General features: G+C 35.2%; 1 protein-coding gene across 2 annotated transcripts in view; it reads left to right on the top strand.

Moving 5' to 3' along the window:
* Positions 1 to 608: 608 nt before the first annotated feature.
* LOC144966393 (Fanconi anemia group I protein-like) overlaps positions 609 to 14,269 on the top strand; it is a 50,530-nt gene continuing 36,869 nt past the window's right edge. Inside the window, exons 1-9 of one of the 2 annotated variants that reach the window (XM_078902793.1) lie at positions 609 to 750; positions 1,812 to 1,941; positions 3,019 to 3,094; positions 4,163 to 4,293; positions 5,619 to 5,704; positions 6,157 to 6,282; positions 7,415 to 7,580; positions 7,924 to 8,012; positions 10,210 to 10,339. In XM_078902793.1, the coding sequence (XP_078758919.1) occupies positions 1,849 to 1,941; positions 3,019 to 3,094; positions 4,163 to 4,293; positions 5,619 to 5,704; positions 6,157 to 6,282; positions 7,415 to 7,580; positions 7,924 to 8,012; positions 10,210 to 10,339 (897 nt within the window). In that variant the 5' untranslated portion in view covers positions 609 to 750; positions 1,812 to 1,848. The remainder of the gene's footprint in view (positions 751 to 1,811; positions 1,942 to 3,018; positions 3,095 to 4,162; positions 4,294 to 5,618; positions 5,705 to 6,156; positions 6,283 to 7,414; positions 7,581 to 7,923; positions 8,013 to 10,209; positions 10,340 to 14,269) is intronic. The other variant, XM_078902794.1, reaches the window with a different exon arrangement.

Here is a 14,269-nt window from a genome sequence, read left to right as displayed (position 1 = left end):
ATTTTCCGCTGTTGTTGATAAATCAATAATTTGGGACATAGTCATGTTGCTCAATATTACGATCCCTGACTAAAAAGCAGTCCTTCAGAGTCATTAGACCCATGTAGCCGGAGTTTATGCGTGGAATGAACAATAGCAATTGCTTACTTTCCGTTTGGTAGGACGCAAAGTCTATCGCAAAGTACTTTCCGCCAGATCTAACAAACCCTTGTATGAAAACAAAAGGCTGCTTGAAGCTGTCGACCAAAAAATGTAGAGGGAAAATGAATATAAAAGCCCCAAAGAGAAATGATACGAGTGTTTTTTCCTCTCATCTAACTTCACTCTATATCAGTTATATCATGTCCCGGCAGAAAGTACCCTACGTTCTATTTTGAGATGCATGCTAAACCGTGTAAAACTGTATATCATAATAACGTTCAATACAGGAGGTTCTGCTCCTGATCCATGTTGCGGGGAGATCCTATAATTGTCATCTGAAATCGATTTTTAAACAAAGTGCAAGCTATTTATTTATCAGCTCAGAATCCATGTCTGGTTATATAAAACTAATTATACATCAGAAATAAATAATGCAATGTATCTCATCGGAACTAGAAATCTTTTATGTTAGCGCCAGATTTCAATTGTTGTTTGTACAACAAACTAATGTAGAGTCTGCTAGAGAAAATCTCGAACTTGAAGAATACGGAAAGTAATTTTTAAAATTGAACATTGAACCAATGAATTATTTGGTTTAACAGAGACCAGGTATTTATAGCGACCCAGGATATATGGATATTGAACTGTATTGCGAGAGAGTGAGAAAGAAAGAGAGCGACACCAACAAACGCAACATTCGATAAAATCTAGAGAAGAGACTAAGAGATAGATATCGCTCTTGCATCTTTATTTGGGAGACCTTCCATAAGCTACTACATCCCAAGTCTTCTTCCGATGTTATAGAGGCTAGAGGGGGTTTGGGAGGGGGGAAACTTTTAAAAAAAAAGTCTCCCCCCTCCCAAACCCCCTTCTAGAAGTAAGCTCTAGTGTAGGGGGTTTGGGAGGGGGGAAGACTTTAAAAAAAAAAAGTCTCCCCCATAAACCCCCTACTAGAACAAAAATACTTGGGATGTAGTAGCTTATGGAAGGTCTCCCCTTTATTTTGTTAATCACAAAAATAGAATCATTCAAAATATAAAAAGGAAAACACCTGTGTACCTTGTTTGTTTCTGCCAATGTCGTTCAATTTACATTTAAAATAACAAATCAGAAGTGGCATGATTCATATTTTTTTTTAAATTCTTAATTCTTAGACTTAGACAGACATGATTAATATCTCCACAAGTTGCAGTGTAATGCTTAAGCTGTTTGACTCTTGATTGGAACGTCCCGGGTTCAAATCCCAAAGGGGACAGCCTTATTTTTTTTTTAAATATCAATTTTTTATAACTTTTCTTCATTAAAATTTTTTCTTTCATTAATTTGTCATTTTCATCAGGACGCTTTTACCATATTTTATCAGTATTATCATAACTATACATTGTTGTGACTACAGTAAACTTAAAAAAAATTCAATGCAGTCAGTGTGAAATTTTCTGAGTGATACCTCTCACGACCTAGCGGGTAACACTAGATATCGTTTTTGGTAAGCAGTGCTTCTATGGATAGCATGTGCCTGATAGAAACTGGGATAAAAGTTGGCTTTCTGGGCCTTATAACTTATATTTCGGAAAGAAAACTTTCTTTTTTTTTATATTAATAGTATACCTCTCCATTCTTGTTTATTTAAATAAGATAACTGACAGTTATTTTTATCGTTCAATTTTCAGGATCGCAATTACTAAATTTCAATTACTAAATGTCTGCATGATTATAATGGAGGAGGAACTGATCAAGCTTTCACTCTCTGAGGATCTTGATGAACTGAAAAGTTTTATTGAGAAAAAAAATATTGAAGAGGTACAAATTCAAACTGATGAAAGTATGTTTTCTTTTTAACCCTTTAGTAGCAAGATGGAATTTCATTCAGATCAAATATTAGCTTACAATTACTAACCTGACTGCTTTCACCAAGAGACCAGGAACAGCAAGTCAGCTCAAGTTTTAATTAAACACCTGGGCCTCATCGCTTTACTGCTCTCTAGTGAAGACAGTGAGATCTGATGTAAGGTTAGAATATGCCCGAACCCAACAGTTAGAGGGGTAATATGCACACAAATATTTTAATAATTACCATTACTATTGCTGATATCAGTAATAGAATAAAAGGTTAAAAGTGATTATTCCCTTCTTTTATTTTTTCTTTTTAATATATTTTGTTCTATCACGGCTATAACGGTTTTTTAATTCGTCAACATATATTGTTATTATGAATGTATTGTGAACAATAATATAATATGATACTTTATGTAATCAGCATTATAACTATGGGATTACTTATTCTATTCAATGGTTTGTATGGAATAAGGCTTAAGAGTTTCACTAAGATTGTATTCCACTATATAGGGCAGTTGGTTTCATTTGTTAAAGAGAAAAAATTAAGGCTGGTCTGATTTGGCATGTTTTCTTTTTTCTGGAGGGTGGATGGAGTGAACATTTAAGGATATGTTTATAAAATCACATGTCTGTTGTCACTTACCTGAATAATAAATTTAAAAGAAACACATAAAACTCTAATCCTTCAAGGGGCATTGAGGCGTAATGAGATGAATGTTCCGGACACTGAGAGACTAATGGAAAAAAATTATGTTTTATGGCAAAAGTGGGCACTAAGTTAAATGGACATTAAGTCAGTGGCCACTCTGGTGAAAATATCTGTATTTTGAAATGTTGTCAAATTATAACAATTAAGGTTTGTGGAAATGCAAGAAGAAACAACACATAAAGGATATTTCTCAAAAAGTAATTTTTCTTAATATTTTTGGTAAATGGTATTAAAACATTTCTGATGTACTTAAGCGAGGTCAAAATCATGTTACTCCAATGAGCCATAAATCAGTATCACTTGTATTCATGTTAACTATTTTTCTGGACTAGGTTGTCTCTGCAGTTACAAAATATGTTAGACATGGAAAATCAAAGGCAACATGCCTGGTAAAAAGCATTCTTAGAGGTAAGCCTTTTCCTATTTTATGCATATATTCACATATTTTAAAAGATTTTCACTCCACAGCTGAAATATATTGAAGTTATGATTATGCGCCCGAAACTGTGTGTTGTTTTACAAGCATGGATTACACGAATGAATGAATAAGCATTATAAAATATATATTTTCATAATTTCATACAGCAATATAGTAATAAAATTATAGTAAAAGTTATTGTAAAAGTGCATCTATAAAATTATTATCAATGCATGAAAATATGAAATAATTTGTATAAGGTGTATACATTGCATAATATAAAGGTATAGTAAGAAAAGATGGGTTATATAAAAAATATTTATGTAAATATATCGGTTCTATCAAGGGTGAAAGATGATCAAAGATAATTTTAAAAAGAAAATGATGGGTATAGAAAGACTACAGATCACAATTTTTAACCAATAAAGCCTGATGCCAGTGGGAGGAAAAAGCCGCCGATGTCTCTCGCCTTTCTCTTCACACCCTCCCTCTTTATTACCCCTTCATAATTTGATTTCATTATATAAAGATCTTGTCATTGCCTTATGATATATTTATGTATTGTTTCACATTATGAGCCATTTTTACTACTTCTATTTTCATTATTTTTTAATATAAATTATATATATATATTTTAAATTTCGGGCAAAGTGGCCGAGTTGTTAAGGCATTGCACTGTGACCCAGAAAATCCCGGGTTTGATCCCTGCTTCAGGCACTTTTGTATTTTCCCTTGGGCAGGATTATTAACCCCCAATTTGCTCACTTGAACAACATGGGTGATTCCTGTTGACATCAGACATCTTGTTTGATGAAATATCTATATTCCTTCGTGGATATCTTATAATGTCGTGGCAGAAGGGCATAATTTAAATATTTTAAAAATATTTTATATTTTGACTGATTCACTTAGGCATTACGCATTTACTATTAATTGCCTCATTACTGTTTGTGTCTTCCTATATTGTTGTCAAATAGACAATTTTCTTACTTTTTTATATATGCATAGTACTCTCTTGCATCATACATATCTTTATTTCATTTTGTATTTTTCTTCAGTCTCAAAATTGGAGAAATCACCTAATGTAGAGCTCTGCACTGAACTGTACAAGAAATTGTTTCAAGTGTTGCAGAAAAAAGAATTGAATGATAAAGATGCCCTGAGTGTTATTAGTTTGCTTTTGATTGAGGTTGGTATTTTATTTTAGATTTCAACCATGACATATATTTTAAGATATGCATGCGTTCTGCATAGCTTTGTAGTCTAGTGATATCATACTCTGCTTATGACCTGTAGGTCTTGGGTTTGAGTCCTACTGCTGACAGTGGAAAGTTGAGTGCTTAGAAAAGGCTTTATCATGATATTTTTCGATTGATGCAGTGTGTTTAGGTAAAATACTCACAAAATCTGCCAGTCAGATATAATATATCAACACACAAAACTATGTGTAACCTTAAATGTTTATAGTCCGATTGATAGAATTTAGTGAGAACTTATCGTTATAATGGCTATCTGAAAACAATAACAAAGAGCGGAGTGTTGTCAACTTCGTTTCATCCATGTCAGCTGTAAAAATTAGTACCTGGCTGGTAACAGCATTGTATCTGTCAAAAGATTAACAAAAAAATATAATAGCACATTACATGGGCCATGCCTTATCCTACGTTTGATGCTGCTGTTGACCTATATCCCCTTGTGAGGTGCTTTGAGCACATTGAGTATAATATTGTGTAATATTAAAATTAACTCTTTTTTGTTTGTTTTTGGTTTGTTTGTTTACTTAATTAGTATTTTGACATTGCTCTTATTCTTATGTCAGAAAAGTGAGTGGAGCAGGCACTTATGTTGGTAACAACAAGATATGAAGTGAATAGAAAAGTGCCAGAAGACAATAGAGAATAAAATTTTTTTCGCGGCGGTGGTGGGGTTTGAACCTGCGACCTTATTGTACCAATAAGGTCGCAGGTTCAAACCCCACCACCGCCGCGAAAAAAATTTTATTCTCTATTGTCTTCTGGCACTTTTCTATTCACTTCATATCTTATTCTTATGCCATTTTATCCTTACGCCCAAGTACCTCCGCTTTCTTCCCTTATCACTACCTTAAACATTTTTGTGATGAGCTTCCCTAACTATCACACTAAATTTATTTGTCCATTTTTCTCCACTTTGTTCCACGCAAGTTGATCTCTAGTCTCATCTTTCAAGATTTTTCATTCTGTATTACTATTTTATGCTTTTCTTGTTTGTTGAAGGATGTGAGCCCAAAACAGTCCTGGTCACATTGTTATTATGCAAAAAAAAAAATTGATATTCGTCTTTAACTTTATAATCCACACTCTCAGGCAGCTTAGTATTTATTTTTTACAACATACTTGTTTTTCAAAATATATTTGTAAACAATAATAGAAAATCTTATCCTCATTTGCTTGATTGCCCTAGAGTTTGAGTTAAATGCTATGATTTATAACTTTCTAAAATTGATATTTCTGAATTGTGTTCTTTGTTTCTAAGGTGGATGGTCTTCAAACTGAGAGTTTAGCAAAACTAGCCAAATATTTTGTTGAATCCATCAGGGATGGGTCTTTTACTGATGGCAAGTGAGTGTTCTTTATTTTAAAAAAAAAAAAGAATTTTTGCCGTTTAACAAAAAAAATTTGACAAGAAATCCTAACCTTCGCAGGCAGCGTGGCACAGTGGTATGGCCTTTGCTTCCCACCCAAAAGGTTTCACGAGTTTCACTTCCCCCATGCTGTGTGACATTGAGCAAGTCATGTTGCCCAAGTTCAATTTAGGGCACTGCACTTCAGTTTACACCTGGGTTATTTCAGTCTTCCATTGAAATAGGCCTTAAAGAGAAATTTCTCCGAGATTAATAGCGAAAATCATATTTTGTGTATTTATTTGTTTACTTTATTAATAAATAAATGAATGAATGAATTAGTTGATTTTTTTTATTTTTGGATATTGAATAATAATAAAAAAATCATATTATGTTCCTGTTTTATGTTGCTGATCTTTTATTAATTGGTTGCCTCATAATTGTTTTCAGGGGCTCAGATCTTTTCCCAAAGATTTTATCAGTAATCAATGGTAGCAAAGAGATTCACAATGGGGAGGATTGTGTCAAAGGATCTGAATTCAAAAGCCATTTAATCAATAGTTTGTGTTCAAGCAGGTAAGAGTGAGTATGTACTGTTGGAAATGTCTGTAGTTGTTTCAGTGCAAGTTCTGTTCGTAAATAACAATAATTGACATTGTTTAACTTTTTGAACTCTGATTCTCAGTTTTAATAGGCTTGTTTTTCTAATTTCATATTGTTATTGTATCCTCAGCTCTGATTTTCATATATCAAAGTTTTTTTAAACAACTATTAATTAAAAATTCTGTTTTTTTAAAAAAATATTTATTTTTGAAAAGAACATAACGGTAACACAAAACAAAACTAACAAAAAGAAAGGAAAAAAAAAAGGGGGGGAGGGGGACGGGAGAAATTGAGCCATTCTCGACATTAAATTTCCCATCCTCAAAATCATTTATGTTATCTATCGAAATATTAATCAAATTGGCAAGTAGTTCACAGTAGGCGTTCAATGCATCATTTCCCATCAAATATCTGAATTATCAGAGAGACTATGTCTCAAGATTCCCATATTGGTGCCCTTAACACATGTTCATTCATTTAGGAGATTTTCTTTGAGTGACAAGGACCACTATGGGTCGCCATGAGAGTTAATGAGTGCTTTATTCAAAGCCTTACAGTGTGATGAGTGGACACCAACTCTGTCCTTACCAGTTGCAAGACAAAGGTCATACCCCTGTTCCACACTCTCCCCTTCCACTTCCCTCTTCTGTAGCTTAGCAAATGCCTTTTTAGAAATTGACAAGCATCTTTGCAAATTAATTTTTCAAGATAAGTCTTGCTTGAATGACTTTCCCTTCATAAGGGAGTGTACAACAAAAGCACCTGACAGTACCATGCCCATTGTGTCCATTAATATTTGTATTGACTAAGGTGGTGCAATTGACACTAATAGATCAAGTGCTGAGAATGTGTGTTTCCCACTCAAATTACGGAAAGCGATAAAATGAAGAATTTTTTTTATTGTTTTAGTATTGCGAGAAATGTGTAAAATTGAGTCACACAAGTTTGAACTAATCTGTCATTTTTGACTGTGCAAGAGAAATAATTTATTATTTGAAGCAAATTTTCCAATCATTTTTTGTTGGTGAGATAAATCAGTATTTTGAATAATGGCGTGCACTGCAATAATTGCATAAAACTCACTTTTGTCTATTTTTCAATTTAGATGGAAACCCTCCACTGCTGTTATAATGGCCACTCTTTTACATGACATTCCCCTGACAGGGGACGAACTCAAGTTTGTCATCATTAAAATCATCAGGATGTTCCCTGAGATTGAACTCTGTGATCAGCCTGCCTTGGTATTTCAGCTACTCCAATTATCTTCTAAGGTAAAGTTCTTTTTTTTTTTTTTCCTATAGATTCTGATTAATGCCCTCGATGAAAACTTCATGTCAATGGTCACCAAAGTTTGTTATTAATATAAATCTAGCGACAAATAAATGCATATCTTTTTGAACTCTTTTAATTTCTTAACAATAATTAAAAATTTTGCAATTTTTTAAAGGAGAGATAAAGAGAGACAGAAGAAATTTTAAACTTCAGTTTTAATAGAATAGCCCCCATACGTGTTTTTGAATTATCAAAATATTTTTAAATAGCCCCCATACGTGTTTTTGAATTATCAAAATATTTTTAAAAGTGTCATCTTTTCACTGCATTGTATATTGACAGGGACACAAAAATCTTGTGGTGGAAGGGATTACAAACTATTACAAGATGGAAGACGACAAGCAAAGAGGCAAGAGTATCATGATAGACAGGTGTGTTGATAACATATTCATTAAATATTAGTAGACATGTTTGAATGTTTTGCTTTTTAAGGGGAGGGGCGACACCTGAAACTATTTTCAAGAATAATGATTATATCCAATATCTTTTTATATGGGACATAGCCTATGACCAATGGATTCGAACCATGTGATTTATTTGGGTGGGCGTGTCCGGTTGCCATGGTGACGGCCGCCATCTTGGATTTTACTCTTCTCTGGGTGCTATTTTAAAAAGTTACTTTCTCAATAAGTTTCCATGGAATTTTCTTGAAATTTTGCATGGTTGTATATTTGTATATTATAAAAAGAAATACAGAGCATTTTTTGAATATTTTTAATAGATTTCTATTTACAAATTTTTAAAAAATATATTTTTTCGGTATGATAAAAATCAGGTTTTTTGACATAAAAATGTCAATTTTTCAAAAAATAATAAAGATATTTAAAATTCCTTCTGTATGATTTTAGATAATCACTATAGCTCTAGACATGCAAAGTTTTAAACAAATTGATTGATAAATGACAAAATAAGATAAAAAATAGTGTTAAAAAATGTCATTTTGAGAAAAACGAGATCAAAGATAACAATGAATGAAAATAATAAGACAAAACGGTACAACCAGCTCAAAACATATCAGCACCGTATGAGGGTCCCCCGTGTTCTTTTTCTGCCTCCCTCTGGGCTTTTTCACGGGTCTGAGCTTTCATTTTCCGTCTTTTTTTTCTCTTTGTGTTGAGCAACCCTTATGCTCTGGTCAAGTCTTTTTGACTCTGCTTGCTGACTCAACATCTGGGAGTGTTCTCCCAGTCCACCGATGCCCAAAGACACTTTCAGGGATGTTATTTCTGTTGGACCAAAATTATACTCTGCACCAAACTCAACTTTTTTTTAGGGAATGGAAGTATGTTTTATGGCATCTTGACCAAACAGAATTATGAATTATTATTTGGATTTTGTGTTGTCTTCATCTCACAACACTTCAACAAAGCATATACAGGCTTCAAGTGCTCATGAATCAAATCAAAATTCAAAGGTGTATTTACACGCTGCTTGTGTCAACAGGATACACATGAGCAGCAATATTTTTTATAAAAGCTTCTGGAGTCCGGTTCAGGAGGACAATACCTATGTTGAGGGAAGTCATTGGTGTAATAACCGTGGTAAAGACCAGCAAGAATAGCCCATTTCATTTCTTTCCGCTGTGGCATTGCTTGGAATCGCTTTATCATAATACTACTATCACACACCAAATTCCAATCAAAGATTTGTGGTCACGGGTCAACCACGAGACATCATAACTTTCTTGCTTTCTTGGCTTTTGTAGCAAATAACTGTTGCCAATGTTTGGATTTTTTTGTCACTTTAGGTATATTTATAATAATCCAGTAAAAATTGGAAATATTTAGAGATAATTAACGTGAATACGTGTCAAAATTTGATAAAACAACTGATCAATCGAAATGTAAACAAATCGTAGTAAAATATAATAGTAAGAGAGGCGAACTTTCACCCTGACTCAACATCCAATCCCTGGCGCGGAGTCAGAGGTCGAGAACAAGGTCAGCCAATCAGATCGCACCATTCGTGATCACGTTGTATTTACCTGACAACTTGACCTCTTATCAGCTGTTTGACACACAATCTTTGTTCGCGACTAACAGTTTCTAAACTCCTCCCCTGCCCATATTCTGATATTTATGAGACTGAAACCTTGTCAACTAGACGGGCAAAGAGTAGACTAAACTATCGATATCAAAATTTACAACATCGATATGTATTATAATGCTTTTCAGTCCTATTATTTTCAGTTGAATTCTCACAAAAAATTGAAAAGTTTGGTATTTTCATGTCGACTTCCATGTTTATGAAAGACGATTTACAAACTTTATATTATCCAAATCACCATCTCAGTGCTGAAAATATGTGAAAAAATGATTGTTCTTTGATAATAAATAAAAAACTGAAATTTTATATTTTGACCCAAAAATCGATATTTCAGGTGTCGCCCCTCCCCTTAAAAATCACAACTAAAGATAGATCTCAGTGCATACTCTGTTTCGATCTCAATACATAATCAGTTTTGTCACAAAAAATAATTTATAAGTTCAATACCTGCAATCATTATTTTATCATCCTACCTTTTCCTTTCAATCCTAATGAGCTTTTGTTTCATAATTTTGAATACAGCGAAGATCTTATGTCAGACTCCACATGTTTAACCACCCTGCGGCAAGTAGAGGGAACTGTGATATTACACATTGTTCAGGCTGTGAAACAAGACCAGGAGCTGGGACGAGAACTTATCAAATACTTTAAGGTGTGGATGTTTTCTAAATGCCCTTATTTCTCGCATATCTTTTTTTTTTTGGGGGGGGGGGGGGGGATAGAGGAGGGGGAATGGATTATAAATTTCTTTAAAAGTGACATTGAAAGGGAACTTACTTGATAAAAATAGATCAGTCAATTCACTCCTGGCTGGACAGGGAGGTCAGAAAAAAATATCGACTCCATCCAGGATTGAGCTCAGTCCCTTTGCACGTCAATTGCGTGCTCTACCACCTGAACTACCCTTTTGAAGTTAAAGACATAATTAATTGGTTTTGTTTTGCCTTTTAGGCATTGCACCTTTGGCACAACATGTTGTAAGTTCAAACCTGACAGAGAATTAGCCTTTTATAGACATTTTAAAATACTAAAATAGAATTATAGACATTTAAAAATGCTGATAGAGAATAAGTATTATGTAGACATTTAAGAATACTGATGGGGAGCTGCAAGGTTTGGGCCGGACGTCCCGCTTGCTGAAAGGAAATTGATGTGCATTTCGAACCCAACACCTCTCATCTCCAGGTGCATTGATTGCCGCGTAATCCTGTCTGACAGAGATTATTGCATATGGCCTCTCATGCATTATTGTGTCCATAACAGCACCTTCCCGTGGTGTTCCCCGTTTCTACTGAGTTTGTTATGGGCGCGACCGAGTCCCGGCGGTATAACCGGGCTAGGGAGTAGGTGGGACCCCTTCCTCTTAAGGTGCAGGAGACAGAACCCACCGATGAGTGGTACACGCTCTGCTCCTCACCCACCCACCTCACACTCATTCTGTAGTGTGGTGTCCTCTGTATGTCCTTACTTTTCTTAATCTACCCCTATAGCTCATACTTGTTTCCTAGTGCTGTAACTTTAACACTTCTATACTCCCTCTTTGGTCGACCTGTGGCCCATGTCTTCTGTATGACTATCTGTGATTGATTGTAATCATGTATCCTTCTTAAAAAATTGAGATTTTTAGGGGAAAGGGCTGGTATCCCTTTGTTTTAGGCCCACAGAATCTCTCATCGACACAAATGACCCAGGACGTGACGATCCTCTGTTTATGAAATATGGCCCTTTAAGCAGAAAGAATAACTGAAATAGATAACTGCAAGCCAGGAAACAGTAGGTGGCGGGGAATGGGCGACCGTCAATCATGAAAGAGACTGTGGGAAAGACAAAATGAAGGCTACTTGACTAGACCCTATAAAAATTAATTATATGAGGAACATGCATCTGCAGCTCAACTCCTGATGTTATGCAGCTGACAAGGAATACAGGTTAGGGTGGGAAGACAGACCAGAGACTCCCCAGCATGCCATGACAAACAAAAGGAAAGCATACGAGCTCGGACGTCGCCTCGAAAAAGGTCCACGCCAGACAGTGAGTACCCAGGCTGATCTGCGCGAAAAGTCAGCTACTGGGACAAAGAAATTCCACAAACATTTGAATATTTTACAAATTAACATTTGTGGAATCAGGAATAAAAAGACAGAGCTGAAGAAATTATTAAATGAAAAGGAAGTTCACATTGCTTTACTTCAGGAAACCCTGTATAAAAATAGCGATCCATATATTGCTGGTTATACATACTATACCTGCAAATGTGACGACTGCCGTGGTGTTATTACTTATATAAGAAATGACATCACGGGAGATGTTACTTCTAAACCATCACAGAACTCAACTGATGTACAGAAAGTCACCTTATGGCACCTAAATAAGAAATTTACCATTTACAACATTTACAACCCTCCACGGTGTACTATAAACCTAACAGATCAAAACAGTTCCCAATACAACAACACAATAATTGCTGGTGACTTCAATGGCCACTCTCCACTATGGGGATACAAAAATCTAAACAACACAGGAAAAGAACTAGAAAAGCTTTGCAATACAACCAACCTCACCATTTTACAAAATGCAGACTCAGTCCCGACCCTTCTTCACAGAGCTCATATGTCCCTGAGTCATCCCGATCTAACCATCATCTCCTCTGACCTTCTGAATTCTTGTCACATTAAAGTCCTGGATGAAATAGGCAGTGACCATAAACCAATTTTAACACAAATAACAGTTCAAACACAGAAGAAAACATTTGAGCAGAAATCCAAATGGAATTTCAAGAAAGCAAACTGGGATGTTTTCACAGCAACATTAGATGACCAGCTTCCAAAAATTACAGATACATCAAGTGTAGAACATTTAAACGAAGCCCTCACCAAAGCCATTCTTGCAGCTGCAAAAGCAGGAATTCCAAGAGGTAGTCGACAGAATTACAAACCCTTCTGGAGCAAAGAAATTGAAAAAGCAGTAAATGCAAGAAAGGAAACAAGGAAAAACTTAGAGGAAAACAAAACCATTAAAAACAAGATTGAGTACAATAAAGCATCGGCAATTGTCAAAAGAACTATTAACAACGCTAAAAGAAAGAAATGGGCAGACACATGCGCTAATATTGACCTCAATCAAAATGGGAAAAAAGCATGGGCCTTACTTAATAATCTTAACAATGAAACCCCGAAAACCAACCCAAAGCCCATGAAAACTACAGAAGGAACAATCGTAGATGACCAAAAAAAAGCCATGATCTTCAACAAACATTTTGCTTCAGTAAACAAGGCATCAAAAAGAAGTGAAAAGGACAAAAAATTGATTAAAGACCTTAAACATCAAGAAAAGGCCCCAAAAGCTATCTCATATCTGTTCAAAGAGGGCTTTACCATGTCAGAACTTCACAGAGCTATGAAAAAACTCAAGTTAAGGAAATCCCCTGGACCAGATAAGATACACAATGAAATGCTCCTGCATCTTAGCGTGAGAGGTAAACAGATGCTTCTCAAACTTATAAATCTAACATGGGAGACAGGAATAGTACCAAGGGGATGGAAAAATGCTATTATAATTCCAATCTTAAAGAAAGATAAACCACCCCACGAAACGAAAAGTTACCGACCAATATCTCTCACCTCATGTGTTGGAAAGATCGCAGAGAGAATGGTAAATAACCGATTATACTGGTGGCTGGAGACATGTGGCCTACTAAATAAATATCAGGCAGGCTTTAGGATAGGGCAAAGAACAGAAGATCAATTGTTTAGATTAAGTCAAAAAATAATTGATGGCTTTCAAGATGGAAAACATACAGTCGCAGTTTTTGTTGATCTCCAACAGGCCTATGACAAAGTATGGAGGAAAGGGTTGTTATCAAAAATGATGGACTACGGAATTGATGGAAATCTCTACTTCTGGATTAAACAATTTCTCAGTAACAGAACAATCCAAACAAAAATTAATAACGGACTGTCAAACAGAGAAGTATTAGAGGAAGGTCTCCCACAAGGATCCTGCCTCAGCTGTACTCTCTTTCTTATTTTTATAAATGATCTACCAGAAGTATTACAGACAGAAAAGGCCCTATATGCTGACGATTTAGTTATGTGGTATACTACAAAGCACTTACCAATAGCCTCCAATAGAATAAATGAAGATTTAGAAAGCTTAAACACCTTCTGTGATAAATGGAAATTAAAAGTAAATTGCAATAAAACAGTCTACTCTATATTTACTAAGAGCCATCCTGTTTCCAAGAAAGAAATAACACTCTCCATCCAAGGCCATCGGCTCGCGAAAGAAGAAAACCCCACATATTTGGGCATACAGTTAGACAGACAACTATCTCTGAACAAACACACTCAGAATGTAAAAATCAAAGCCACAAGGAGACTCCAGTTACTAAAACGACTAGCCAGTACTAATTGGGGAGCAGACAAAAACTCGCTTCGACAACTCTATTTAGGCTATGTGCGTTCCGTCATGGACTACAATTTAGCCCTCCAAAATGTAGGTAGTAAAAACACACACAAAACCTTGGACAGAGTACAAAACCAAGCCCTTCGCTTCATCTCCGGTGCCCTGAGATCGACACCCA

The sequence above is a fragment of the Berghia stephanieae genome, chromosome 2 (genome assembly GCF_034508935.2).
Source record: "Berghia stephanieae isolate SIO BIC M18660-M18661 chromosome 2, UCSD_Bste_1.3, whole genome shotgun sequence".
NCBI classification, from domain to species: domain Eukaryota; kingdom Metazoa; phylum Mollusca; class Gastropoda; order Nudibranchia; family Aeolidiidae; genus Berghia; species Berghia stephanieae.
The sequence above is the reverse complement of the archived record's forward strand: the minus strand, read 5'-3'. Positions and strand labels throughout refer to the sequence as shown.